The following is a 25,480-nucleotide window of genomic DNA, read 5'->3' as shown; positions in this document are numbered from 1 at the left end:
AAGTCAAACATCTAGGTAGAGCTGCCACCAACCCCCAAAGAACTGCTCTCTTTTCACCGTATAGCTCTGACGCAATACATTTAATGGTAATACCAAACCAACGTTTCCGCAAGCTGCATTCATCAAGTGTACAGCACTAACTTGGAGTGCTGGTCTCTCTCCCGTCTCTCCCTCCCAGATTGAGGACCTGACAGACACTGCGTTCTCCCAGCTGCACCAGCCCTGCGAGCGACCAGGAGCGTTCCCGCTGGAGCTGGACGGCCAGCGCCATCGCCAAGAGGAGAGGCAGCCGGTCAGTAACACACACCAAAACACCCCCCCCCCCCCCACGGTCTGCCCTAATCCACCCACTCCCCATAGTTTTTCCAAGAAGCAGTGTGTGTGGAGGTTTTTCTATGTTTATTCATCCAGGAATCAGTCTTTTTGGTGCGATCTGTAGCAGAGATGAGGTTCTGAGCTGCATATTGATTGTGATGCTCTTATCTCAGAAACTTGACATTTTTGCACTGTCGTTTCTCCCTAAAATAGCCTGATCCAGCACGTTATACTGCAGTGCAGCACAGGGAATAACTTGGCAAATAGCCTAGCTGTTAAGAGTGCTGGGCCAGGTCGCTGGTTCTCAGATCCCCGGGCGGATTAGGTGAAACATCTGCCGATGTGCCCTTGAGCAAGGCACTTAACCCTAATTGCTCCAGCGTTGCTGTGATTCCTGGCCTTGATCCCACTTTCCTAGGGTGTCTCGGCGAGTTGGGATATGCATTAAAAAAACGAATTTCCAATTCATACACTCATACAGGTTACCCACTTGTACATTAGGTGAAACAGGACAAATATAATCAGCCCCTATTTGACCTTCTAGAATCTAGATGATAGGTTTCTCTACTTAAGGCTATTCTCCTTTCTGTTCAATTGAAGTCTAGCTGAAGACTTCATTTCTGTTCTCCATGTCAAGTTAACTCCCCTCTCCCTCCTCCACCCCCTTCCAGTTCATATGTCAGTGGACGGCTGGACGGTCGCACTACTCCCCTACTGAGCAGCACCAACCCCTCCACGCCGCAGCCCTCCTCCCCAGACACAGCCCACTTCCACGCCCTGCAGGACTACGGCAGCGCCGCCTCCCCCTGCTCCCCGGCCAGCCCCGACCTGCTGTCCTACCCTTACGCCCCAGGGTGTTACACAGCGGGAGGGTACTCCTACACCCCTATAGGCTCCAGGGACTCCCACCGCCTGCTCTCCAACGAAGACACGCGCTGCTCCACGCCTGATGGCACCTACGAAGAACTGGTAGGCTCCCCATAGCACATACACTTCCGTACTATACACACGTTGACACACTTCAGCTGTTTAATCAGTGTGTATGCCGTCTTTGTGAATACTGTGGCAGATTGTAGAGGATATATGAGAAGACACCAGGCCTTTAGGGGATAAATGTACACAGACAGACCGGTAATCTTTGATAAGTGGGTGATAGCCCTGTGTTAAGTGGTGTGGTTCTTGTCCAGTCTGACGGGAGTTTCCTCTCTCCCTCTCCAGGTTCACATCCCAGTACACCCGTGGGACCGGAGGAGCTTCCCCCTGGAGAGCGACCCGCCGCCGGAGCCCGAGGTGCAGCCAGGGAACGCCGAGGAGCGCCCCTATAGAACCATGCGCCACATCTCCGGTTGCAAGACAGGCTCGTCCAGGTCTGAGTCTGACACCGGAGGTCCCCCCTCGCCGCTCCTTCCCCCTGACGACAGCAGCAAGCAGAAAGCCCCCTCCACCACCACTCTCACCAGACCCTCCCACCGATGAACGAAGGCTCTCACTGCATAAAGGACTCAACGCTTTTTTCTTTCACAAGACTCAAAACAAGAACTACATCAACAATGGAATAATGGACTCCTGTTGTTTGATATTCAAACATCAGTCAAATTCTTTCACAGTTTTTAGTGAACATAGACAGAGACCCCCCGTCAGAAATCCGTTTTGTTCTTTTCCTGGTCACTGAAATTAATAAATATATATAAAAGTGAATGAAAAAAGGAGAGAAAATTAAACTGAATTTGTGATGAGCAGGGCATAGAGTTGCTTCCTGTTTCTGGGCCAATGGGCTGAGGGCTAAGCAGCCACTCAGGCAGTGTGTGTACCATTGTAGCTTTCTGTTCCCCGCCCCATGTCAGTTTAAAATGGAGTGAGTAAAACAAAAAACAGCAATGCCTTGTTGTCATAGCTTGTTATGTTGTGTCCCCTTGAATCAACATAATAATATTTGTCCCTCCCCAGAGAATCGGCGTGAACCTGAAATGTTCCTTTAAGCACTTGTTTCACAGAGCTATTTTCCTTGATGTCTGTCTGTGCTTTTCGTTCATCTGTTTGTCTGCATTGGTGTAGTTGTTTTATACATATAGGTTTAATAAGATATTTCCTTTCAACCCCGTCACATAGACTGATGGAACAAGTGGTTGCGGGCGGTGTATAAAATCATTTTAGCACGGCAAGTAACACCACCCTCGATATGATATCAAACAAACCAAAGTGAAACGTTAACTAATATAACGACAGAAAAAAAAACGCATCACCTGTCCTACATAGGAATGATCCTATAGAAATGGAGGGAGGTGATATGAGAGTTCAACTGTGCATATTGGATTTCTGTCTTCATTTTCTTTGTGGTGTGCGTGCGGTTATTTCACTCTTTTCTGATTTGGTTTGGAGAATGTGCAAGAAATTACTAAAGCGTGCAGCCAGGTTCCAATTACAAAGAAAGCTCCTATGTTTTTGAATGTAGTATTTTGGCTTTATCTTGAATCAAGGCCCTTCATTATTCGCTCTTTTAAATTTCTGTACCCTAGCTATTGACACAGGTTGGCGTAGTTCACATCCGGTGCAATGTTTCCAGCTTGTAATGCATAATTGCCATGCAATTTGCATGTCACTTGGTATAATAAAAAAGAACATGAGACAAATTGGGGAAAAATATGTAAATGTACATAATTAATCTCGTTCCTGTGTCACTGGTTTTGGAATTGCACAAGGCAGATAATGTCAGTGTACCTGTTGGATTGTCAATGCAGTTCCACAATTGGATTAAAATCACTCAAGCTCTGAGTCTTATTGGGAGTTCAAATGTCAAATGCTTTTCATGTAACAATGCAAAAGAAAACTCCAAGTTTGGGTTGTTCATTAGAGCGGACAAATGGAAAATGTTGTGTAATGGTTATAAAAAAAAAGTGCACAAGTCCAGGTAGTCCCTGCCTGTTATATTCCGTTTGGTGCATACTGAACACCCAGATCTGCCCAGTCAGCTGCCCTAGTTCCCAGCACCCCCTGCTGTGTCCCTCCCAGCAGATGAAGTGGAGCATTGTACAGAAAGCCTCTCGACTAATCGCTCCATCTAAAAAAGGCTTTTTATGTTTGAGTCACTAAGTCAGAAGGCTGTGGCCATCACACACACAGGAGGCTATGTAGGGATTTATCAGTTGTGGAGTCACTTTGACCGTCTCTCCAAACCTCCCTGCCGCCTGGCCTTTTCTACTATGTAAGTCTGATTCATGCTCTGCCCCAGCAGTTAAAACCACATGTTAGCCCCAACCAATGCCCTGCTCTTGTTCCAATTACTGCTAGTTTGGAATCATGTCATGTTTGAGTGTGGGGGGAAAATCCTTCAGATCACTGTTCAGTTGAGCCTTTATTTTTGTCTTCACCTGCTTCCTTGATTCTGCTGTCTGTCATTGCGAGGAGGTAACTAACGTGAGGTCTTCACTGGTGAATCCTTTGAATCATTGTCCCCTTGGTCGGTCCAGACAGACCAAAAGACAAACCTGACTCAATTTCTAGGGACCATCGATGCCTGTCCCTATCCTTTTCTCCTCACAGAAGTCCCCCGTCATGAATCATTATCAACTATGGTTTGTCTGCGAGTGGGGTTCAGAGGACCCACCAGAAACTGTTTCGATGTACAAGAAGGTTTGACTAGCGTTAAACAGATATTGTATTGTCTGGGCTATTTTCATACTTTCCAACGTGGTGTATGGGGTGGGGTGAGTCTGGTATATCCTTTAGCATGTAATAGTTTGTACAAAAAGTATATTTTGTAAATAACTTAACTGTTTGACGTTCAGGCTGTAGCTGTCCTGATTGTATAGGGAGAAGACACGACAAGTACAAAATATTGAACACTTTTCTTTATGCAGAGGCAAAAAAAAAAGTGTATGATTGACGAATCCGACGGGCAGGCAGCGTTTGTGCTTCTCAAAATAAAAGTGAATTATATTGTATCAACTGTGTCCTTGTGTTCCCTATGATCTTGTAAATTGTATATTTCACAAACAAGGTAAGTTTGACAGGAAATACCCCTGTCATTCTTTGAAACACCATCACTCCTTAGTGTCTTCACAAATGCAATGGAAAGAAGAAACCTTTAACATTGCTGTTCCAATACTGACTTTATTTCCTAATCCACGTTTACAGCAACAAGTTATCAGTGTAAACCAAATATTAATAAAATGCACATCACAATAAGGACAATCACGACTGTCAAGATAAAACTGCAAACTCAGCAGAGAAGGAGAAACAAAACGGGACATGAGAGCATGGAGAGGAGAGAAGCTAGATAACTTGTATCATTGCTCCCTTTTTAAGAGGCGAAAAGTAATTTACTACACTGAAAAGCCCCAAATTACCCTGTCTTTTCCACGTTCTTTTCTTACCCTTAAGTTAAATGACATTAAGTCCTAGGCCTACAACATCCTTTGCACCAACTTTCTCCCCCTCTTGTCACGACATATTTAACTACAGTACAATTATCAGTTTGCTTAAAATGTCAGTCATTTTAAGAAAACGTTTAATGAATTATAAACTTGAGGTTATGCTGTCCTTTCAGAATAGTAAACCACTCCTTCAGATTCACTTACTGTATGTGGTTCTAAAACTAGAAGAGTGATATGACATTTCAAATTTCAGCTTCGAAATAACTCATTTGGGAAAACAGCCTTACTCTTTTGCGTAACATCATTCACCACACACAAAGTGCATAGGGTTGTTTTATGGTACCCTTTCTAAAACAGTCTAAAAGTTTATGTGGACTAACGTGAATATCAGTCTTAGTATCCCTACTTATATGTACAAATATACCTCAATTTCCTTGTACCCCTGCACATCGACTCGGTACTGGTACCCTGTGTATATAGCCAAGTTATCGTTACTCATTGTGTGTTTATTCCTTATTGTTTTTCTCTCCATTGTTGGGAAGTGCTCATAAGTAAGCGTTTCACTGTTAGTCTACACCTGTTTATGAAGTATGTGACAAATAATATTGGATTTTAGTATTTTGGGGCTAATATGAAAACATGTCTTACCTTGAATAGATTTGTTCAATCGTAACAATTAATATAATCCGCTTAACACACTGTATATATGTTCAGCACAGTACATATTGTTCATGTTGACCATGAGGAATGAGGAGAGCTAGCCAGTTATCATTGCCACACATTTAGTAGTGGTCAACTTGAGAACTTCAGTGTGTAAAAACTACCTTGCAAAAACAAGAATGCATCGTGAGGGTCGGGAGTAAAAAAAATAACAGGGGGTGTCAGCAGGTGCATCTACAAGCATTCGTAAATATCAGTTTAATATGTCTTACATCCACAGAATAGGGCTACTAGTAGGAAAGAAAGTGCGCAACATAAGTTTTGATCTACAAAAAAAAAATGGTGCTCGATCATTGCGAAGAAATATTTACTTTAGTTAAAATTCGCTACGTAAGTAGTGCGCTGTGGGTAGGTAGGGGATGATCATTTGATCATCTCGGACAAGAGAGAGGGAGTGTGCAAGTGCACACTTCGGGAGTAGGGTAGAGATTTTGAGCGCAACCTATGTCAGGCTTTAGAATTTCATGCAGGGAAAATCAAGACTATTGTCTAGGCATGTGTGTTGTGGGTATGCAGTGGCATTTCTATTGCCTGGCCACTCAAACTGAATTCTTCCTCTGCTCTATCGTTCCTACATACTTCAGTCGGAGACAGCCATCATTCAAGTCGTTTGTGGTGACAAAATGAGGGGTGTTGTACAAAAAAAGTCATCAGCGATTGGGTCATCTCTAACAAATCAGAGTATCAAAGCCAATTACGAATTTTCAAAACGACCCTATACCCAGGTGTGTTCTGGCTCTGGACCAATCAGATGGTCTAGAATGGATTTCCATTCTAGAAATCGGAGGGGAGTTACTCAAATCCAGACTTACTGCTGAGAAGAAACGAATGTCCATGGGCGTGACGTTTGGCAGGAGCAAGAAGTTTGGGTAGCCAGGCAAGCATTTCTTATGCATTCATTAAATACTATAATCACAATTTATACTATAATCACAATTATGAATGTTCCGTAATTGTAGCGTTAACTATTCTGAAATGTTGACTAGATATGAGCAGTGAATTTATAAGCCATTGGTAGGCACTTTTTAACTCTGTGGCAAATTTGAGCTATGTTTATGATAAGGAATCAGTCAATATATTCCCAATAGGCATTTATACATTTCTCAAACATAGTATTGATGATATACCACCAACATACCGGCACGTAGACTATACCATACAAACAAAAAACCCTCAACTTCAAATTAGCAATCTTATCCAATCGATTGACGTTGTAGCCCAATTACTCCATTAAATCATAATTCATTGATTACTTCATTGCTTTCAATTGCTCAGCAATGGGATCCTTGAATTGTTTTGAACAGGACATGGGCTTTAACTCTAAGTCAAATACTTTGGGTGTTTTCTCATAAATAGTTTATTTTATAATTTCACAAACGATGTCTATTTTAATCATTTCAAAGGCAGAGTCAATGTGCCTTACTTACACGCTATTCATTACATCACAGCAACTGTTTACTATAACGTTCCAATTTCAGAATCCCGTAAATAAATCTTCGCGGATTTCTCAACTGGGGAATATCGGAGTGATTTAAGCACGAAAGGGCAGCGGTCTTTTTGGCACTTGACATCGTTTGAAGTACAGTATCACTTGAATTTAGCTGACCTTTTCTAGTTGAGAAAAGAGTTGAGTCTTTGGCTAATTCACATTTTAAGGCCTAAATTAGCATATTCAAAACATCCACAGCGTGGCAATGCGCAATATTTTCATGCGAGCATTTGCGTTCAAATTGAGCAGCCCAATTAATTGCACTGTTAAATGTAAAGTAAGGTAAATGTATCTTATAAGCAGGCCTGGCTGCGAGTTTATGGGTATAGAATAATGTTGCTTTTCTTTCACGTATATGTTTTCATGACCTGTGTCTACCTAACTATCAAGACCATAAACAGCTGTTCATTAATGGACCACTGACTGATATCCCCGGTCGGCAAATCCTGCGAGCGAATTTGAATTTCAAGGAAGAAGGGAGAGACTGAGTGAGGTGCTTCTTTTTCTCTTCGTTTCTCTTTTGTATCACGCGGTTGGTTCCCTTGGTAACCTACAATGCTTTTTTTCAGGGAGGGACGTGGTCGAATCACAGGCCTTGCTTGGCGAGGGAGGCGGAGACCTGGTCGGCTAGCATGGATAGCGGCGGCGTCTCTGTCATGTTCTGGCTTCCGGGGGACGACACGTTGCTGAGAAGATGGGCGGGTGAGCCGCCTGTGATGATCTCCAAGGGGACAATCTCCGCTCCGTGGTCGGTGCGGGCCTTCGCCGTCTCACGGAAACTCAATTTGTGGCTTTCAATCTGCAGGAGTGATAAATTAGGTGTGAATGGCAAGCATGGGCACCTAGAGTGATGAGCGAAATCTTCCATGTGTAATTATGCATCATTCATGGATTGTATGTGTGTAAACCTTCAGGGCCAAGTTTCCCGTTAATTTAGCTTAGTCGTGGAATAAAATGTATTCTAAATCGAGAAATTCCATTAAAAATGTATTCTAGTCAAGGACTAGGCATAATCTGCATCTGGGAGGAGTGAAGTAAAATCAGAGCAAATCCAGTATTGTATTTTCTATGTGATGACATCATAATGTAGTATGACAAACAGAGGATGTGCATATCACTGAACACAGGACCAGTGATGCTGTTGTTTGAAAGGCTCTTGACTTTGTGTTAATGCCCTCTTGTGGTTAAATATATACAAATCTCCCTCTTGATAGTGTGTGGTGTCCTATGGACATGCTGTGTGGGTGGGTTTGTTTGGCTGCCCTGGTGCATGCATGTGTGGGTGGGTGCATGTTTTTAATGGGGGAATTTAGGCCTTAATTTCAAGGATGAGTATCTATGTTGTGGCTGCATCCATCCAATTGATTGGACAATTTTGGCGACTTTGGTCTGAAGTAAGACGTTGTGTACTTACTGGAGACTTCTAGCTTTACCAGGACGCCCCCTCGATTGGGCTGTGTTCAGAACGGAGTGATTGAGGGGGCTCAGTGGAGAGGCCAGTAGGGCTGGGGCTAGGACCTTCCCCATTTAGGGAGGTGTCTCCTCCAGAAACCCCCTCAGCTTCCTTCTCCTTCTCTCTCTATTTATGGATACCATATCCAGTTTGGATGGAAAACATGCGTTGGGGTTAAACAAAATAAATGAAACATAACAAACGAATGAAACAAAATAAATCTAAATTAATGTATGTAATGTTGAAGTCGGAAGTTTACTTACCTTAGCCAAATACATTTAAACTCAGTTTTTCACAATTCCTGACATTTAATCCTAGTAGAAACTCCCTGTCTTAGGTCAGTTAGGATCACCACTTTATTTTAAGAATGTGAAATGTCAGAATAATAGTAGAGAGAATGATTTATTTCAGCTTTTATTTCTTTCATCACATTCCCAGTGGGTCAGAAGTTTATATACACTCAATTAGTATTTGGTAGCATTGCCTTTAAATTGTTTAACTTGGGTCAAACATTTTGGGTAGCCTTCCACAAGCTTCCCACAATAAGTTGGGTGAATTTTGACCCTTTCCTCCTGACAGAGCTGGTGTAACTGAGTCAGGTTTGTAGGCCTCCTTGCTCGCACATGCTTTTTCAGTTCCACCCACAAATTTTCTATAGGATTGAGGTCAGGGCTTTGTGATGGCCAATCCAATACCTTGACTGTGTTGTCCTTAAGCAATTTTGCCACAACTTTGGAAGTATGTTTGGGGTCATTGTCCATTTGGAAGACCCATTTGCGACCAAGCTTTAACTTCCTGTCTGTCTTGAGATGTTGCTTCAATATATCCACATCATTTTCCTGCCTCATGATGCCATCTATTTTGTGAAGTGCACCAGTCTCTCATGCAGCAAAGCACCCCCACAACATGATGCTGCCACCCCCGTGCTTTACGGTTGGGATGGTGTTCTTCGGCTTGCAAGGCTCCCCCTTTTTCCTCCAAACATAATGATGGTCATTATGGCCAAACAGTTCTATTTTTGTTTCATCAGACCAGAGGACATTTCTCCAAAAAGTACGATCTTTGACCCCATGTGCAGTTGCAAACCGTAGGCTGGCTTTTTTATGGCGGTTTTGGAGCAGTGCTTTCTTCCTTGCTGAGCGGCCTTTCAGGTTATGTCGATATAGGACTCGTTTTACTGTGGATATAGATACTTTTGTACCTGTTTCTCCAGCATCTTCACAAGGTCCTTTGCTGTTTGGAGGAAAAAGGGGGAGTCTTGCAAGCCAAAGAAAACCATCCCAACCGTGAAGCACGGGGTGGCAGCATCATGTTGTGGGAGTGCTTTGCTGCAGGAGAGACTGGTGTACTTCACAAAATAGATGGCATCATGAGGCAGGAAAATTATGTGGATATATTGAAGCAACATCTCAAGACATCAGACAGGAAGTTAAAGCTTGGTCGCTAATGGGTCTTTCCAAATGGACAAATGCCTCAAGCATACTTCCAAAGTTGTGGCAAAATGGCTTAAGGACAACACAGTCAAGGTATTGGAGTGGCCATCACAAAGACTTGACCTCAAACCTATAGAAAATTTGTGGGCAGAACTGAAAAAAGCGTGTCTGAGCAAGGAGGCCAAAACCTGACTCAGTTACACCAGCTCTGTCAGGAGGAAAGGCCAAAATTCACCCAACTTATTGTGGGAAGCTTGTGGAAGGCCACCTGAAATTGACCCAAGTTAAACAATTTAAAGGCAATGGTACACCAAATACTAATTGAGTGTATTAAACTTCTGACACACTGGGAATGTGATGAAAGAAATAAAAGCTGAAATAAATCATTCTCTCCACTATTATTCTGACATTTCACATTCTTAAAATAAAGTGGTGATCCAACTGGCCTAAAACAGGGAATTTTTACTCGGATTAAATGTCAGGAATTGTGAAAAACTGAGTTTAAATGTATTTGGCTAAGGTGTAAGTAAACTTCTGACTTCAACTGTGTGTGTGTGTGTATATATATACTAGAGAGAGAGAGAGAGAAAGAAAGAGTCTGTACAAAAAAAATTGAAAATAAAAACGAAATACATGCAAGTTGTTTAAAAACTAAAAAGAAAAATTGTAGTTGAATGAGCTGAGCAAGAGATTGGTCTGCAGTGCCAACTTGTTATCAGAGAGAGAGAGGTAGTCTGAGTATCAGTCTCTTTAGCTAACATTCCACTCCTTGACACTCTGCCATTGCCAAAGAGACTGGCCTTTCGGCAATCTCAACATTCAAATATGCGCTAGATTTACGGCGGAGTTGCTCATTAGTTGTTGGAAATAACAATATTTTCCATGGGGATCCTCAAAAATATAATTTAATAACAAAATCAAAAATGTAGCTGTTAGCTAGGCAAGTTGTTGTATTTTGAGGCTTAAAATCTATTTTGTGGTTGGAATTGCAGTATTTAGTTTGAGAATTTAGACATGAGCTAACAACTTTTGACTGACTAGTTTCGCCTGGACAAACAAACGGTTGCTCAGCAACCGGATACCAATGTGTTCCAATAATGTCTATCTGCAGACTGCGGTTACTACATGCCACGCCCACTGCCATTGCGGCTGCTAACGCTGTCTCTGGCACACACTCCAGCAGAGTAGGTGGCGGTAATGCACCAACTTTGGATGCCAACCGCCGAAAACCCTCACCTAAGAAGGGGGCCGGTACACAGTGTCCTTCGACCCCGCCTGCCGAGCACTGCTTTCCTCCAGTTCTGTTAACGATATGGCGAGGGAAGTAGCTAGCTAGCTGACTAGAACACCGGTACAGTGTCATTCTCCCCCGCTTGCCAAGCAGTACCGGGTAGTGATTATCCTCACCATAATGTTAAAATAACTGCTGGTTGGCATCCAATAAATGTTGCATTACCGCCACCTACTAGACTGGGTGGGGTATAACTCCCTTATACTCAGCAGAATATATATATTTTTCAATTTAAAAAATGATATATACAAAAATTACAACAAATACTCTACCATCTAACACAACACCCACAAAAAAATAATAAATACCATACTCCACTATTTAGTCCTACTTCAGGCCAACAGCCTGAAAAGATTTGACATCACCACTTAACACATCCTGTAACTCTTCTGATGTCAAGTCTTGCACACCCAAATACCTCTCTGCAGCTGCCACCAGAACCTCAATTTTCTGCGACTTACGTTCCATCCCAAAAATCCAATCTTACTGAAACATATCACTTGTTGATTTATTCCTCTGTACTTGTACAGATCTACTACTCACACCACTCCTCTCAGGATCCCTCCCTCTTGACCCATCTTCCTCTACTTTCTTCACTGCCTCAGCATATTACAACGTATGCACTACTCTAACCCTGGAAACCTCAACCTTCCTCTCTCACATGGGACATTTCTGATCCCCAGCCCGATGGGCACCCCTACAATTAACACATACCACTACCTTCCCCAATGCTACACATTCCTTTGTCTCATGCCCTTCTGCACACTTCTCACACCTAGGAACCTTCCTCCTACACACTGCTGCCACATGCCCATAAGCTTGACACCTGTAACAACGTAATTCACATCTCTTGCCCCCATTCGTTAAACACGGAGCGCCTGCTCCCTCTGACCAGAAGAAACACAATTATTACAAGACCACTTATGGTTACCGTCACCGATTCCACAGCACCCAACTCTGTTTTCACCCACCCTGAAACCTCAAATGGATCAGCCAAAAGGCAAGGGTCCACTTTATCCAAAAACTTCACTCCTACTGTCACAGACTCATCTTTATCCTGACCCTCGGTGCAAGCCTGGGATCCGAGAACTTCACCACACCTACCACCTCCGATACTTCGCCCTCATTCACTTCCATTTCTCATCCTGTCTTCAGCTCACTCTGCTTACACTTTCTAACTTTCTTCTTTAACCAACCATCTCCTTTTCCCCCGCCATTTTTAAACGACTCAAGGTCACCCTCTTGCTCCCTCTCTCTCTCTCTTAGACCTCCTCTTCCCCTCCTTTTCCCTCCATTCCTCCTCCATATTCCAAGTATCTCCTTATGATAATACTGCACTTCTCCTGACATACATCTTGTTCTTGCCTTGTCAAGGGACGCCATTTAACCGGCTGTCATAATCGCCGTACAATCAGCACGAACCCCTCGGGATGTCGCGCTCAACAGTGCATCCCACTTGTAAAGCAGCTGCTTAGTCTTGATGTTTTTCTTCATCAATAGCTACCGCGACGCTTTTCCATTTCAAACAAGCGCGTTCCTCTCAACTGCCGGTCTCCTAGCTAGCTAGCAGCCTTAATGGCAGTGGGCGTGGCATGTAGTAAGTGGGGCGTTGTGGGCGCGGCATGTAGTGGGCGTGGCATGTAGTACGCGGTCTGCAGGTAGACCCTACTCACGTGTTCTGTGGAGAGAAAAAAAGTTCAAATATTTGCACAACAGTTGTGATTGGAGGATAGCTCTAAGGGTGAACGAATCAGGATCAAATCCTCCGTTCTCCTCGAGCTCATTAATGATAGAATGATCATATTTGAAGATGGCAGAAAGGCCACTCTCTTTGGCACATGACATGGAGTGGATTAGCTAAAGAGACTGGTACACAGGCTAAATGAGAAGAGGTGCTGCCACCCAAACATGCTGGGAAAAGAGAAGAGGAAGGAGAGCAGGAGAATGGGTCGCCAGAGTTGAGAAAATATAAATCTCTTGCTATAGGCTTAACAATTAAAATATTGAGCATCTCATTTGGTTCTGGGTGCCAAGATTAGGGAAAATACTACCTCAGTTTTTTACTGTATAGACTTTAAAATTGGCCTGTGTGTACTATGTGAGGTTGAGTTTTTTTTTAACAGGGATCAGTTACCTTGAGGGAAGTCTGTATTTGCAATAAAATATATTTATGATCTATTGTTAGGCTTTATATTAAATATCGATATAAAAAAATGTGTTTGTACATACACTTTTTGTAAGTACATGACAAGTAAATGACAAACTTAGGCATATGCCTATTGGCAATGCAGAGACATAGGCGTACTTAGTAATCAATGTGACCCTGTGTTAATCGCTCTTTTGCATCACATTTTAGAAATGTTTACAAGCAAGTTTCACGGCATGCTCAGTTTGCTAAGGACGAGTTTGCGCCAAGCGAGAGGAGTTTGATCATTTCGTTTAGATTTTCCGAGATTTGAAGACAGAGAGAGTGCAGACTCCAGGATTCGGCAGAATAATTCAGTATTTCAGAATAGAAATGAGTAATTGATTGTAATAGGTTTGTACATGTTGTTTTCTGAAAGATTGAAACGTGAAAAGTATTGTTTTGAAAGACGTGCGTGTCAATGCGGACATTAGAGATAGTGAGTCTGTTTGTTTACCTTCCGCCCGCCACCTCCAGCCACATGACCAACGTTGTCCATGGACCCAATCTTAGACTGAACCTTGAAGTCCATCTTCTCGGATTTGATCTCCACATTACCTCCACCTAATCAAGACCATTGTAATGGTAAAGATTGACAAAGGGTATTTTCAACACATTTTCCTGTATTTCACATTCATCAGGGAGCACACATAAAACAATGATTTGATATATTTGTTGATATGGCCGAGTATAGACCATCTCTGTTGCACGTTCTTTCCATTTCAGTCACCAAGGTTTTATTTTGTACGGAAGTTACCTGGTTTGTGGTGAATGTTGGCCTTCGATCCACACTTTGACTGTACGTTGCTTAAGTCAATCTTTTTGTGAGTAATTTGAACCTGGATATGGCAATGGGGAGAGACAACAAAGGAGATCATCAGACAATAGATAGAATCAGACCAGAGGAGTGGTCATTGTTGGGCGATGCGAGGAGGCAGAATACAGAATGACTCAGCATCAGTCACATGCAAGGACAAGGACACCGCCATGAATGGCTTCCTGAATAGACTTGCTTCTGGCATTGTCCTTAATACATGTTGGTTGGAAAAGGGAAAGAGGGGTTATTCGACTGCACCCACACATGAGAAATTCCTTAAAAATGAAAAGATAGCTCGAATATTTCCGTGAATTCAGTCAGCTTTATCAAAAATCCCGCCATATTGATGAAATTTGAATCTAAATGAGACAACTTGGTCTCAAATTTGGATGCAAAGGCCCTCTTGGGTACATTGCAGAGATGTTTCATTACATGGAAGGGAGAGAGGGAAGGAGTCTCGCGTCGTCTTCTTCTTCTTCGGTGGGATTTATCGGCAGTTGGCATCCAACGTTATGGTGCATTACCGCCACCTACTTTACTGGAGTGTGGGTTAGAGACAGGGGGGAAACTAAATCCTACCTGCCAGCACTGTCGCTCTTAAAAAAGATAACAAAATATTTGAGACTATATCGAATGACGTTCAACTCAATATACTCTAAACTAATTTCCCGGGTGGCGCAGTGGTCTAGGGCACTGCATCGCAGTGCTAGCTGCGCCACCAGAGTCTCTGGGTTCGCGCCCAGGCTGGGCTGTGTGCGCGCCCAGGCTCTGTCGCAGCCGGCCGCAACCGGGAGATCCGTGGGGCGACGCACAATTGGCATAGCGTCGTCCGGGTTAGAGGGGGTTTGGCCGGTAGGGGTAGGGATCCTTGTCTCAGTATGTAAAAATGTAATAAAATGTATGCACTCTACTGTAAGTCGCTCTGGATAAGAGCGTCTGCTAAATGACAAAAATGTAAATGTAAATGTAATCTCTAGAAACCATGACGATACAATGTTGTTTTCTAACCCAGTTTAACCCACGTCTTGTAAGTAAGGATACATATTTGATTGGGTGATATTTTTCATTCGATTTTTCACAGGAATATTCTCTACTACACATTCCCCCACTTATTTCTTCCTGAGAAGCGAGACAAGATACCTGATGATCAGGAGGATGAAGGTAATCACAAAATTAACGGCATATTCATGAAAACAACAATGTTATAATCTGATCCAATGTTTATAGAAGTAAATTGCTAAATAATACATGAATATGAAATTGAAATGACCAGAGCTCTCATAAAATCCCCCCATCCATGATTTAAAACAAGTCTACACAACAATCCAGACTAAATCAAATCCCCAAAGCAACCTAAGCGAAATGGGTTTACTCTCTTGAATAAAATGAAAAAATGAACAATATGCCGATTTTTTTCTCTTTTTTTTTCCAACCATACCCCACTAGTCTACATACACACAAACACATACACATTCAAACATGCAGCTATTTGCTGGTATGCAGTTTGAACATGTATTTACACAGTACAGACACATGGTGGTGTCATTGCTGCATAGTGAGCCAGGCTTTCATCACTTCATTATCTACACAGAACAGAAGCCCAGCCCTGTTTCTCCAAGCAGACAGACGCGACTACAGCAGGACTGCGACGCTGCAGCCACATCCAACTCAGCGCAGCTTAGTGCAGCCCAATCACTAGCCACTTACCGGTACCACTATAAACAAACTGGCCTCATCATTTCTGTTGTAAGAGTTGAATCTTTACACATCTACTTAGACAGCACCAGCAATGCATTACAGAGGCCACTAGTTACGGCCTATATAAACAAATACATCATAGTTATACAGTGGTTTTCCTAATGCCATGCTCTCTTGATTTGTAGATTATATAGTACAGACATTATTGATTGACAGAGGTTGATGGGTGGTGGCGGAGGGGACAATGAGTTGGAGGTTAATATCACAATTGACAGGATTCAGGTTGAGCCCAGCGGGCAAAACTGGTTGCAACGGTCAACGTCATTCTGTCTTTCGTGACGTCATGGTCAGGTTGCATTCTGATTATAATCATGTTTGTAGACGTCTTTTTTTTTTAGCTAAAAGATGCCTTTTAACTGATTATCTGACCTGACAACTCAAATATGACCTCTTTCCCAGACATCTTGATATTGTCATGAACGAGATGATTTTGACTGGTTGTAATATCAGACATTTTTAGAACCAGAAAATGACGTTTACCGTCCCAAATTGTGCCCGCTGGGACTGCATGCTCACGGTCATACACCAACCTGGAGAACCACGCCGCCAATATAAGTCAATGGACACACCGACGACAATAACATTCTACTTTGTCACATACTACTGCATTCACGTCATGCAAGGTAACAACAGCACTGATGTCGAGGTTTTCAGCTCAAGACGCTGAACCGTATATTGGACTTGGAGAGTTCGAGACTACAAGAGCCACTGGGGGTGCATCAAACGGGTTATTGGAGACACATTTGATGAGACAGATCTAGGGCAGACAGACCAAAAACACAAACTTGGCAACGGCATCTCCAGGCAAGGATGCCCTGCCCCCTGTAATGTCTTACTCATGCATCCGTTTTCAGGGACTCAAAGGGGCCGAGGTACTACGCACCTGTCCCTGCCATGTCCTAACCTTAAACCAGTGTTCCATTGCAGTTGAATGAAATCAAAGTTTTTAAAGAGATTGATTAGGTCTTTATCTTGGCTTTCTGGGTGTTTTTTGTGTTGCCCTCTGCAGAAAGTTGAAGCAAGTAAGATTTAGTCTCAGATGCAACTCTAGTCTGCTACTCTTCTATTTTGGAGAGTAAATTGAACAAAAATGAAGAAAACACAAACTTACCCTATCAGCCTGTAAACTCCTCAAACTTAAGTAACTATCATTCTGTAAACTATCTAGCTATAAACTACCGAAGTCCTCATTTCCTTGAAGTCTAGGAGGAGCGGAGAGTGGAGAAGGAATAGCCTTTATGTTCTGGCCAAAGCCATGATCTGGTCCTAACTGCAGGAAGACTCAAGACCAAGCCATGAGTTCATCCTCAAGTTACTCACGTCACCACCTCTGGGGACATGCTTGAGATTGTCTTTTGGAGCCACACCTAGACTGAACACTAGACAAGTCGATCTTCTTATGTCAAATTTGCATCTGGAAGAGGTAGAGAGGCGAAAATAACATTATCTTTCTGGCAGGTTGATGCAGCAGCTGCAAGGCTGCGATGTGGACCTTGCTGCTGACTACTATTTTACAATTGACTTACACCAGATTATCTACAAGACAGCCTAAGAGTCCGTGGTTGGTATCTGCACTGCAGGTACCAATTCAATAGCTAGATTTCTCACCCTCAGAAGTTACAGGTGTGAGGCAATGTCCTTATTTTACAGGTCAGGGATATCTGACATGCACTGATCTCAAAAATAGTTACAGATCAATGATCAAGTGACCAGTCTTTATGGAAGTTTGTGGGTTGTGTACTGTAGGAGTCCTGAAATGGATAATGTCTCTGTCTGCAGTCTCTTGACCGCCATGCCGTCGGTGTTACTCACATTGCCACCTCCTGGGGTATACTTGAGATTGGCTTTGGAGTCACACTTTGACTGAACGTTACTTAAATCCATCTTCTTCTCAACTATTTGCACCTGGAAGAGTCGGGAGGAAGAAAGTGTTGTCCTTACAACATCCAAGGAACTAATACAGAACAAACCATTTTTTTTTAAATTGTTCTGGACATATTCAACATATACCGTAAAGCCATTTGTGATCACAACTCGAACAAAAGCTTTGAATGGCCAATTACTGGAGTTAAGGAGTAGTACGTGGATTCCGGCCTGTGATAAACAACTTGAGCTTGGGGGAAAGATAGCTAAGAACAACAGCACTAGGGTTGTACATTTCAGGCCACTTTTCAAAACTTCCTGGGTTTTTCAGAAATCACAGTTGGAGGATTTTCTGTTGGCAGATTCCCTCCCCTCTAACCTGGGTTTCTGAAAAACCTGCACATTTTTGGAAGGTTTCTGGAATTCTTCAACCCTACATATCATAAAAAAAACGAAAGAAAACGGTTTCAAGCCCTTACCCGTCCTCCACCAGGCGAGTGCTTGATGTTCTCCGTGGAGCCAATCTTTGACCGGACGTTCTTCAGGTCGGGCATGGGGACGGCCAGGGGCACCGGACTGCGCCCCCTCATGGACCCAGGGGATTTAGGAGGGGTCCGCACCACCGCCACCTTCTTCACCTCCCGGCTGGCGGGGGACTTGGGTGCGCTGGGGCTGCTGTAGCCACTACGATCTTGGGGCGTCTTGGGGGAATCCACTACAAGGTTAGGAGAAACATAATCTTGGATTAGGTTATTCCAATCTATGTTGCACTCCTAAGAATAAGTTTTCAAGAACAAGACCTGCAAAAGTTAAATTATTTGAACTAGGTGACGGTGATGTTTTGCTCAGCCTGTAGTTAAAGCCAAAATGTCCAGACACTTCTAGGTACATTTTTCTCCCCATCACTCCATTCCAAAGAGAGCACAGCAAACAGTGGCGACACCATCCAACGTGCTGGGGATGTAAATGTAGTCAAGCTGCCACGTGTTAGAGATGGCAAATGTAGGTGAACCTTTTTCAATGGGGATATGGAGTCGGACCATATCCTTACCATGCTCTCTCATCTCTGTTCACACTCCATTTGTTAACCTCTCTCGAATTGGCGAACTCTCAATGGATTAATGGTGATTGCATCTGTTCACGTTGTAGGTACTGCTGTACGAGTTTAGTTAAAGGAACATAATTGAGAGTTGAGCATCTGTTGAACATGTCCTGAGTACTGACTGACCTCCAGCAGTGGTCTTGGTCTGCATCCTGGTCCCAGCACCCTGGGGTTTAGCACCTGGTGTCCTGGTGCTGGCGGTCTTCCCATCTCCAGTCTGGAAACCAAACAGCACGGTTACTTCTAGAATGGGGAAAAACTAGAAACTACACAACAAGCGATGAACCTGTGTTGAAACAAAAGACTCCTGACTAATTTGGGAAAGAACTGACTGAGTATTTCGGGTTTAGGAGAGGCATTGCATAAGATCCTCAAACACCATGGAAGTTTGAAGTATTCGAGTCATAATGCCATTGAGCATTATGAGTCTATGGATAGGCTGGCCTGGGTCTGGGATAGTGGTCAAAGTTGAGGCCTGTCCATGTGTTACTTACCCTTGGCCTGGGTTCTCTGGCTCCTGCACTGCCTGGACTGGGTTTAAATATTGAGCTGGGCCTGCTAGTGTTGCAGGCTGGGGCAGAGGAAGAGGACCAAGGCTTTTTGTTGGGGGTGGTTTGGACCGAGGAGGGTCGTTTGGGGGTGGATGCTTTGGCAGGTGTGGTGGCGTTGGGTGTCTTGTGACCAAAGGTGGTAAAAAAGTGTTATGAAACACAAAGGAAAAGACAAAAGTGAAAGCAAACATTTAAAGAAATGCATTACGATGGTGGAACTTAACAAAAAGCTATAAGCGATATAGACTTGAAAACAATTCAAACCAATTTAAGCAATTAAAAAAAAAATGTAAACAGTAAAAATCTTAAAATCAATCAAATACTGTGTGTGATTGGTGAATGGCTTTACATGCAGATGTGCTGTACTGCAATTGCAGAGCAAAACCGTTCGTTTTTAAGGGCATTCCGTTGAAGACCGATGGTTGATGCAAAAGTTTGTCAAATTTGAGCCAACATGTTTGGAACCTCCTTTACCAGCTGTAAAGTAAAGCACTGAGATATATTGATGCCTGCTGTATCGCAAGGTCACTCCAGAGGTCAGACCTCTGGTCCACACATCAGTTATCACCTACCTTTTTCTCAGCTGCTTCTTTCCCAGCCCCTGCACCGGCCTTGGCTGCAAGAGAGGGTCAAAGAACGGAACTTGAGTCAGTGCTAATATCATAGTCCCGTCTCATCAGCAACGTTGAGACCTCGCTGTGCTGTGCTAGGCTAACTCTCTGACGCTAAAATGCCTGTTCATGCGTGTTGTTAACTACTCTAGTTGCTGTATCCGGATGCTTTAAAGTTGCTTTTGGATTTCATAGTAATTGTCAGCACCATGAAATTAATTGCCAGAAAGTAAATTTGCCATAAACTTTTATTGAACTTTCATTTGAAACTTGCCCCAGATTCGCAATTATCTGTGTATTGACATTACACCGCATGGGGAGGTTTTAGCACATTAAGTTGTCTATATTAAAAACTAAACTCTCAAAAATGACTTCAAGCCTCTTGGCCTCATTTCTATCCCCCTAATCAGTCCACTCAGAGAATCACAGAGATCATAATACACTGTCTGGGACTAGGCTAATCATTTGAGTGGGGAACTAAATTAGTTTTAGGGCCAATGAATGTAGTACAGACAACTGCTTAGAAACAGTCCTTTTTTCTTTTTTTTTTACGTCAAGCCTGCGTGTTATTGGATAAGCACGAAATTGGGTCTCCGTGGTGACTGTGGTGCTTGCAAATGGTTAGTTAGGCAGGCAATAATGTTTATCTCTTATCAATAGACGACCCCCATTAGTCCAACTAGGACCCTGAGTGAGTGACAGGGCTGTATTGATAGAGTGGGTGGTTCCCATTAAAACGGATTCATTATTTAGACTCTAGGGAGTCCGGTAATCATTTAAAAAAAGCTTTTACCGAAAATGTACCGTAGAAACGGGAATCATTTTGTCATCATGCCATGTGCAAGTGCTTATCAGCGATCATCTGATCATTATTGATAATTGGCAATTTAGGCAACCTTCAGATGATTCGCATAAAGAGAACCAGTGATGCATCTATTGATAAGTAGTGGTAGTGTGTAACACATACCACTACTGATGGGGAAGATAGGTTTAATGTAGGCATCCATGTACACTGACAAACTGTGCTGACTTACACTCTTCTGGTAATATGATAGATGGTTAGGAAACAGTAGCCAGAGTGTGGTGTGTGTGCATACACTTGTGAACCATACCATACGTGTGTGCGCGCGTGTGGTGGTGGTGTGTGGTGTGTGTTGTGTGTGTGTGTGTGTGTGTGTGTGTGTGTGTGTGTGTGTGTTGTGTGTGTGTGTGTGTGTGTGTGTGTGTGTGTGTGTGTGTGTTTCAGAAGACGGGAGGTGGACGGGAAGTTGACCCATAAATACACAGTCACGATGATGTGATGCTGCACACCCAACAAACATGCAAGTGACATGCAAAAGGGGCTGACCAGTGGAAAACATTGCCAGCAAAAATAATTTGGGCACAGGAGGGTTAGTGACATAAACAGGGGCTGGAAACACAGACAGAACACAGACCACAAACACAGAGAAGATAAAAAAGCTCGAAAGAGAACGAAGTGAACAAAGAAGAGACAAGAAAGAAACCGGCGGTGGTGGTGGCTACAAGCAGTCCGTTTCATCAACCGAACACGTTCATATTTTGCGTTTTGTGCGTGTTTTTCAGAAAGGGTGCTGCTTTATTGTGTTGCTCTAGTGAGAACAAAAAAAATATCTGTGAGAGAAAAGAAAGGAGGTGGTGGAGAGGTGGGATTGATAAACTAGAACGGACAACAGACCTTTGAGCTGGGCACCTGGAACATTTGCTTTTCTGCCCGGTGGGGCGGCATCTTTTGGGGGTGCTTTCTGAGTTTTAGCGGCGGTGGGAGGGGCAACAGCAGTAGCGGTCACTTTCTTATCTTTCCTGACCGGGCCTTTGGCTGCTGTGGGAGCACCTCCTTTGGCATCACCTTTGAGGCCACTAGCAGGCTTGCCAGCCTTAGGCTTTGTTTCTGCAGGTTTGGCTTCTGCAGGTTTGGCTTTGGTCGCCGACTGAGCTGCTGTCACCGCTGCGATGTCGTCCTCGTCTGCAGACTCCAGGTATTGGCCTTGAGCGTCCTTTGAGATCTTCACAGGCTCGTCATCCTTCTGGTCTGGCTCAACCTCCATCTGGGGCACAGCAATCATGGGCAGGGGACTAGCTACCTTCTCCTGCACCTCTTCTTCCTCCTGCACCTCCTCCTCAGTCACCTGCTCCTCAGTCACCTGCTCCACCTCGTCGCGGGCATCTGGCTGGTGCTCGATGAGAGGAAACTGGTCCTGGGTCCGGTCGGCTGCGGTGCTAGGGGAGAAGGGAGATCCAGGGTCGGCCCTGTTGGAGTCAGGGCTCTTGCTCTCTGGGGGGGTCTTGTCTGCTCCGTTCTGCCACCCTGCAGGGATGCCCTGACCAGGGGGGTGTCCCTCAGGCTCCGTGTAGTCAAAGGACAGGACGCGCTGCTTGGCTTCCTCCGGGGTCATGGCAACGGGAATGACAGGGGCGCGACCTTCATTTTTCTGCTGCTCTTCCTCTTCTGAGCTGGCTTCACGCCGGGGCCTCCTGCGGATCGTTGACACCTCTGTTCTCTCTTCCTCTTCTTCATCCTCTTCCTCGTCGCTATCCTCCTCTTTTTCTTCATCCTCCTGCTCTTTCGTTCCCTCCTTTTCTGTGAAGAGAGGGCTCTGAGGCTTCCCAGGACTGATCATGTCTTCATAGGCCGTGGTAGGAGCCTCCTTGCTCTCACACACGTCCTTCTTATCCTCGTCCTCAGACCCAGAGCCGCTCAGGCTGTGGCCCACAGAGACATCAGAGACCTTGTCAGACGGGCTCCTCTTCAGCTCAGACCCCAGCGAGTCTGGGTAGAAGAGCCTTGGAGTGTCCCTCTCGATTGGGGCTTCAGGGGCTGAAGGAGACGCCCGGGGGCTCACCGACCCAGCTCTCTCCCCATCTTCGCTCCCACCGTCGGCAAAGCCGGACCTGCTACTGCGGCCGCTCTCTGTGGCAGGACTGAGGCCTCCTGGCGTGGGGCTGAGCGACGCGGTGAGCTCCTCTGGTGTGGTGGGAACCGGGAAGCAGAACGATAAGGGACAGAGGGATAGATCCACAGCAGGACTGTGGTGTTAGAGACACTTACCTCCTCCTCAGAGACACACATTCAACACCCAACAAAAGGAACAGAAATAAAGGGAAAGAAAGAATCGAAAGGAAAGAAAAGAACCACTGAAGGAGAAGGTACACAAAACAAAGGGCAAAGGAACCTTTTTTGCTGGCATCAACAGGAACAACAATGAAACATCAAATGCATAAACTACAATTATCTGGATCGTTTTTGTACCTAAATGTTGAGAGCTGTAGGCGTTTTTTAATAAAGAAGCTCAGTTTGCAGTTGCAAACATTTTGCTTCCATGTTTACAGCAGAAAAGATGGGTAGACTATGCAATGAGAGCTATGAACTATGTACGTAAATATGGGTTCATAAAAAGCACCTTACAGCTCGAACACTAAACTGTCAACTTCTGCCATCAACCAAATTCACAGCAGAATTCAAAGCAAAGCTGTGTCACATCAATACGAAAAGTCTCTCATTCAACACAGTACTCACAATGACCCAACAGCGCTGTATTTCTCCCTCTCTTGGATTGTTGTGAAAAGCCATGTGATAAATGAAATTGCAATGGCGATGAATCAATGCCAGGCTACTGGCTGCCGCACTGTCCAATTTGCAAATGGGCTTTGCGGCGGGTTTTCTGGCTGCTAGCCTCACATACAGTACATCATGGTTCTCTCTTCCTTTTAAAAAAGGGAAATCTGCAGTTGCTACATCCATTTCTGGACTTAGAAATGAGCGATATGTACCCATTGATTCTTGAAGAATATAACTCAGAAATGAATGATATGTACCCATTGATTCTTGGAGAATATAACTTTTGCCTCGAGATCTTAGTTCCAACAGTCATGTCCCATCAGAACCCAAAATAAGCTTGTTTTACTCCAATGTTTGTGACGTTAAACAAATGACATGTAAACAAAACATGGTTAAAACTATATAGATACGGTGTGGTATCACTCGGCGTAAGATCAATTCTGACCTCCTTGAAAAGGATCGACTTTGCTCTCGTAATCAAACTCCATTACCCACTTAAGATAAATACATTTCAAGGGATCAATATAAAATTGTGAATCTATATAGTAAAACAGATTACAAATCGGACAGTGTCCTCTGTTCTATAATGCACACGCTGTGGTACTACTATAATGGTGATTGAGATGAGTTGTGGTTCAAATCGATACTGGAGTTTGTCCATTACTCTCAATGGTAAACCCGACCGTGGTTTCAATGAGCTGTATGAGCTATTGGAATGAATAGAATGAATAGAGACGTTGATGATGATTCGATATGGACGGTAGTTGGTCTCAGAAACTCTACTTCCTCATGGCTACATGTAGTCTGAGGAAGAGACATGTCAGATGGGTATTGTAGTCATACCTTGACCTGTAGCGGTCGTCCCTCCGGTAGCTGCATGGTCCAGGGTTCGATGGGAGAGGAGGAGGATAGGGAAGACGAGAAAAGGAAAAAGGGGGACTTCATTAGACTTTTTCTACAGGTACCGGTAAGCTGATCTCCCAACGTTCAGCGAGCACTCACACAATTATGATCAAACTTAACCACACACACACACACACACACACACACACTGCTGAAATAAATCCTCTAGTCTAAAGCTCGCTAAAACCACTAACTTACTCTCGGTCATGCGCAAGTGTGGGCAATGAAGGGGCACGACTGCCTACACCGTCCATCTGTTGATCTACATTGTCTTCAGAAAGTATTCACACCCCTTGACTTTTCCCACATTTACAGCCTGAATTTAAAATGGATTCATTTGAGATTGTTTTGTCACTAGCCTACACACAATACCCCATAATCTCAAAGTGGAATTAATGTTTTTCAAAATGTTTATAAATTCAATACAAATGAAAAGCTTAAATGTCTTGAGTCAATAAGTATTTAACCACTTTGTAATGGCGAGCCTAAATAAGTTCAGGAGTAAAAATGTGCTTAACAAGTCACATAATACGTTGCATGAACTCACTCTGTGTGCGATAATAGTTAACATGATTTTTGAATGACTAGCTCATCTCTGTACCCCACACAAGTTAAGGTAAGGTCCTTCGGTCGAGCAGTGAATTTCAAACACATATTCAACCACAAAGACCAGGGAGGTTTTCCAATGCCTCGCAAAGAAGGGCACCTATTGGTAGATAGTTAAATGCAAAAAAAGCAGACACTGAATATCCCTTTGAGCATGGTGAAGTTATTCATTACACTTTGGATGGTGTATCAGTATACCCAGTCACTACAAAGATACAACCGTCCTTCCTAAATCAGTTGCCGAAGAGGAAGGAAACCGCTCAGGGATTTCACCATGCAATGGTGACTTTAAAACAGTTAGAGTTTAATGGCTGTGACAGGATAAAACTGAGGATGGATCAACAACATTGTAGTTACTCCACAATACTAACCGAATTGACAGAGTGAAAAGAAGGAAGCCTGTACAAAATAAAAATATTACAAAAGCATTCAT

The 25,480-nt window shown here is 43.7% G+C and overlaps 2 protein-coding genes across 7 annotated transcripts in view; one reads left to right on the top strand and one right to left on the bottom strand.

Annotated features, from left to right (window-relative positions):
- LOC112070197 (KAT8 regulatory NSL complex subunit 1-like) overlaps positions 1–4,256 on the top strand; it is a 51,679-nt gene extending 47,423 nt beyond the window's left edge. Inside the window, 4 exon segments of the mRNA XM_070438871.1 lie at positions 179–229; positions 231–292; positions 987–1,284; positions 1,534–4,256. Of these exon segments, the coding sequence (XP_070294972.1) occupies positions 179–229; positions 231–292; positions 987–1,284; positions 1,534–1,791 (669 nt within the window). The 3' untranslated portion in view covers positions 1,792–4,256.
- Positions 4,257–4,405: 149 nt separating this feature from the next.
- The window catches only part of LOC112067727 (microtubule-associated protein tau-like), a 44,917-nt gene continuing 23,842 nt past the window's right edge, over positions 4,406–25,480 (bottom strand). For 2 of the 6 annotated variants that reach the window (XM_024137616.2, XM_024137618.2), the window contains 10 exons: positions 24,382–24,411; positions 21,658–22,944; positions 19,923–19,966; positions 19,294–19,473; positions 18,926–19,016; positions 18,177–18,412; positions 17,647–17,739; positions 14,017–14,098; positions 13,717–13,823; positions 4,406–7,696 (listed from right to left, as the gene is read on the bottom strand). In XM_024137616.2, the coding sequence (XP_023993384.1) occupies positions 7,484–7,696; positions 13,717–13,823; positions 14,017–14,098; positions 17,647–17,739; positions 18,177–18,412; positions 18,926–19,016; positions 19,294–19,473; positions 19,923–19,966; positions 21,658–22,944; positions 24,382–24,411 (2,363 nt within the window). In that variant the 3' untranslated portion in view covers positions 4,406–7,483. Of the gene's footprint in view, positions 7,697–8,311; positions 8,477–13,716; positions 13,824–14,016; positions 14,099–17,646; positions 17,740–18,176; positions 18,413–18,925; positions 19,017–19,293; positions 19,474–19,922; positions 19,967–21,657; positions 22,945–24,381; positions 24,412–25,480 lie in introns of all 6 variants that reach the window. The other 4 variants (XM_024137619.2, XM_070438872.1, XM_024137617.2 and 1 more) reach the window with 3 other exon arrangements.

Source organism: Salvelinus sp. IW2-2015, unplaced genomic scaffold (genome assembly GCF_002910315.2).
Source record: "Salvelinus sp. IW2-2015 unplaced genomic scaffold, ASM291031v2 Un_scaffold1253, whole genome shotgun sequence".
NCBI classification, from domain to species: domain Eukaryota; kingdom Metazoa; phylum Chordata; class Actinopteri; order Salmoniformes; family Salmonidae; genus Salvelinus; species Salvelinus sp. IW2-2015.
The sequence above is the reverse complement of the archived record's forward strand: the minus strand, read 5'-3'. Positions and strand labels throughout refer to the sequence as shown.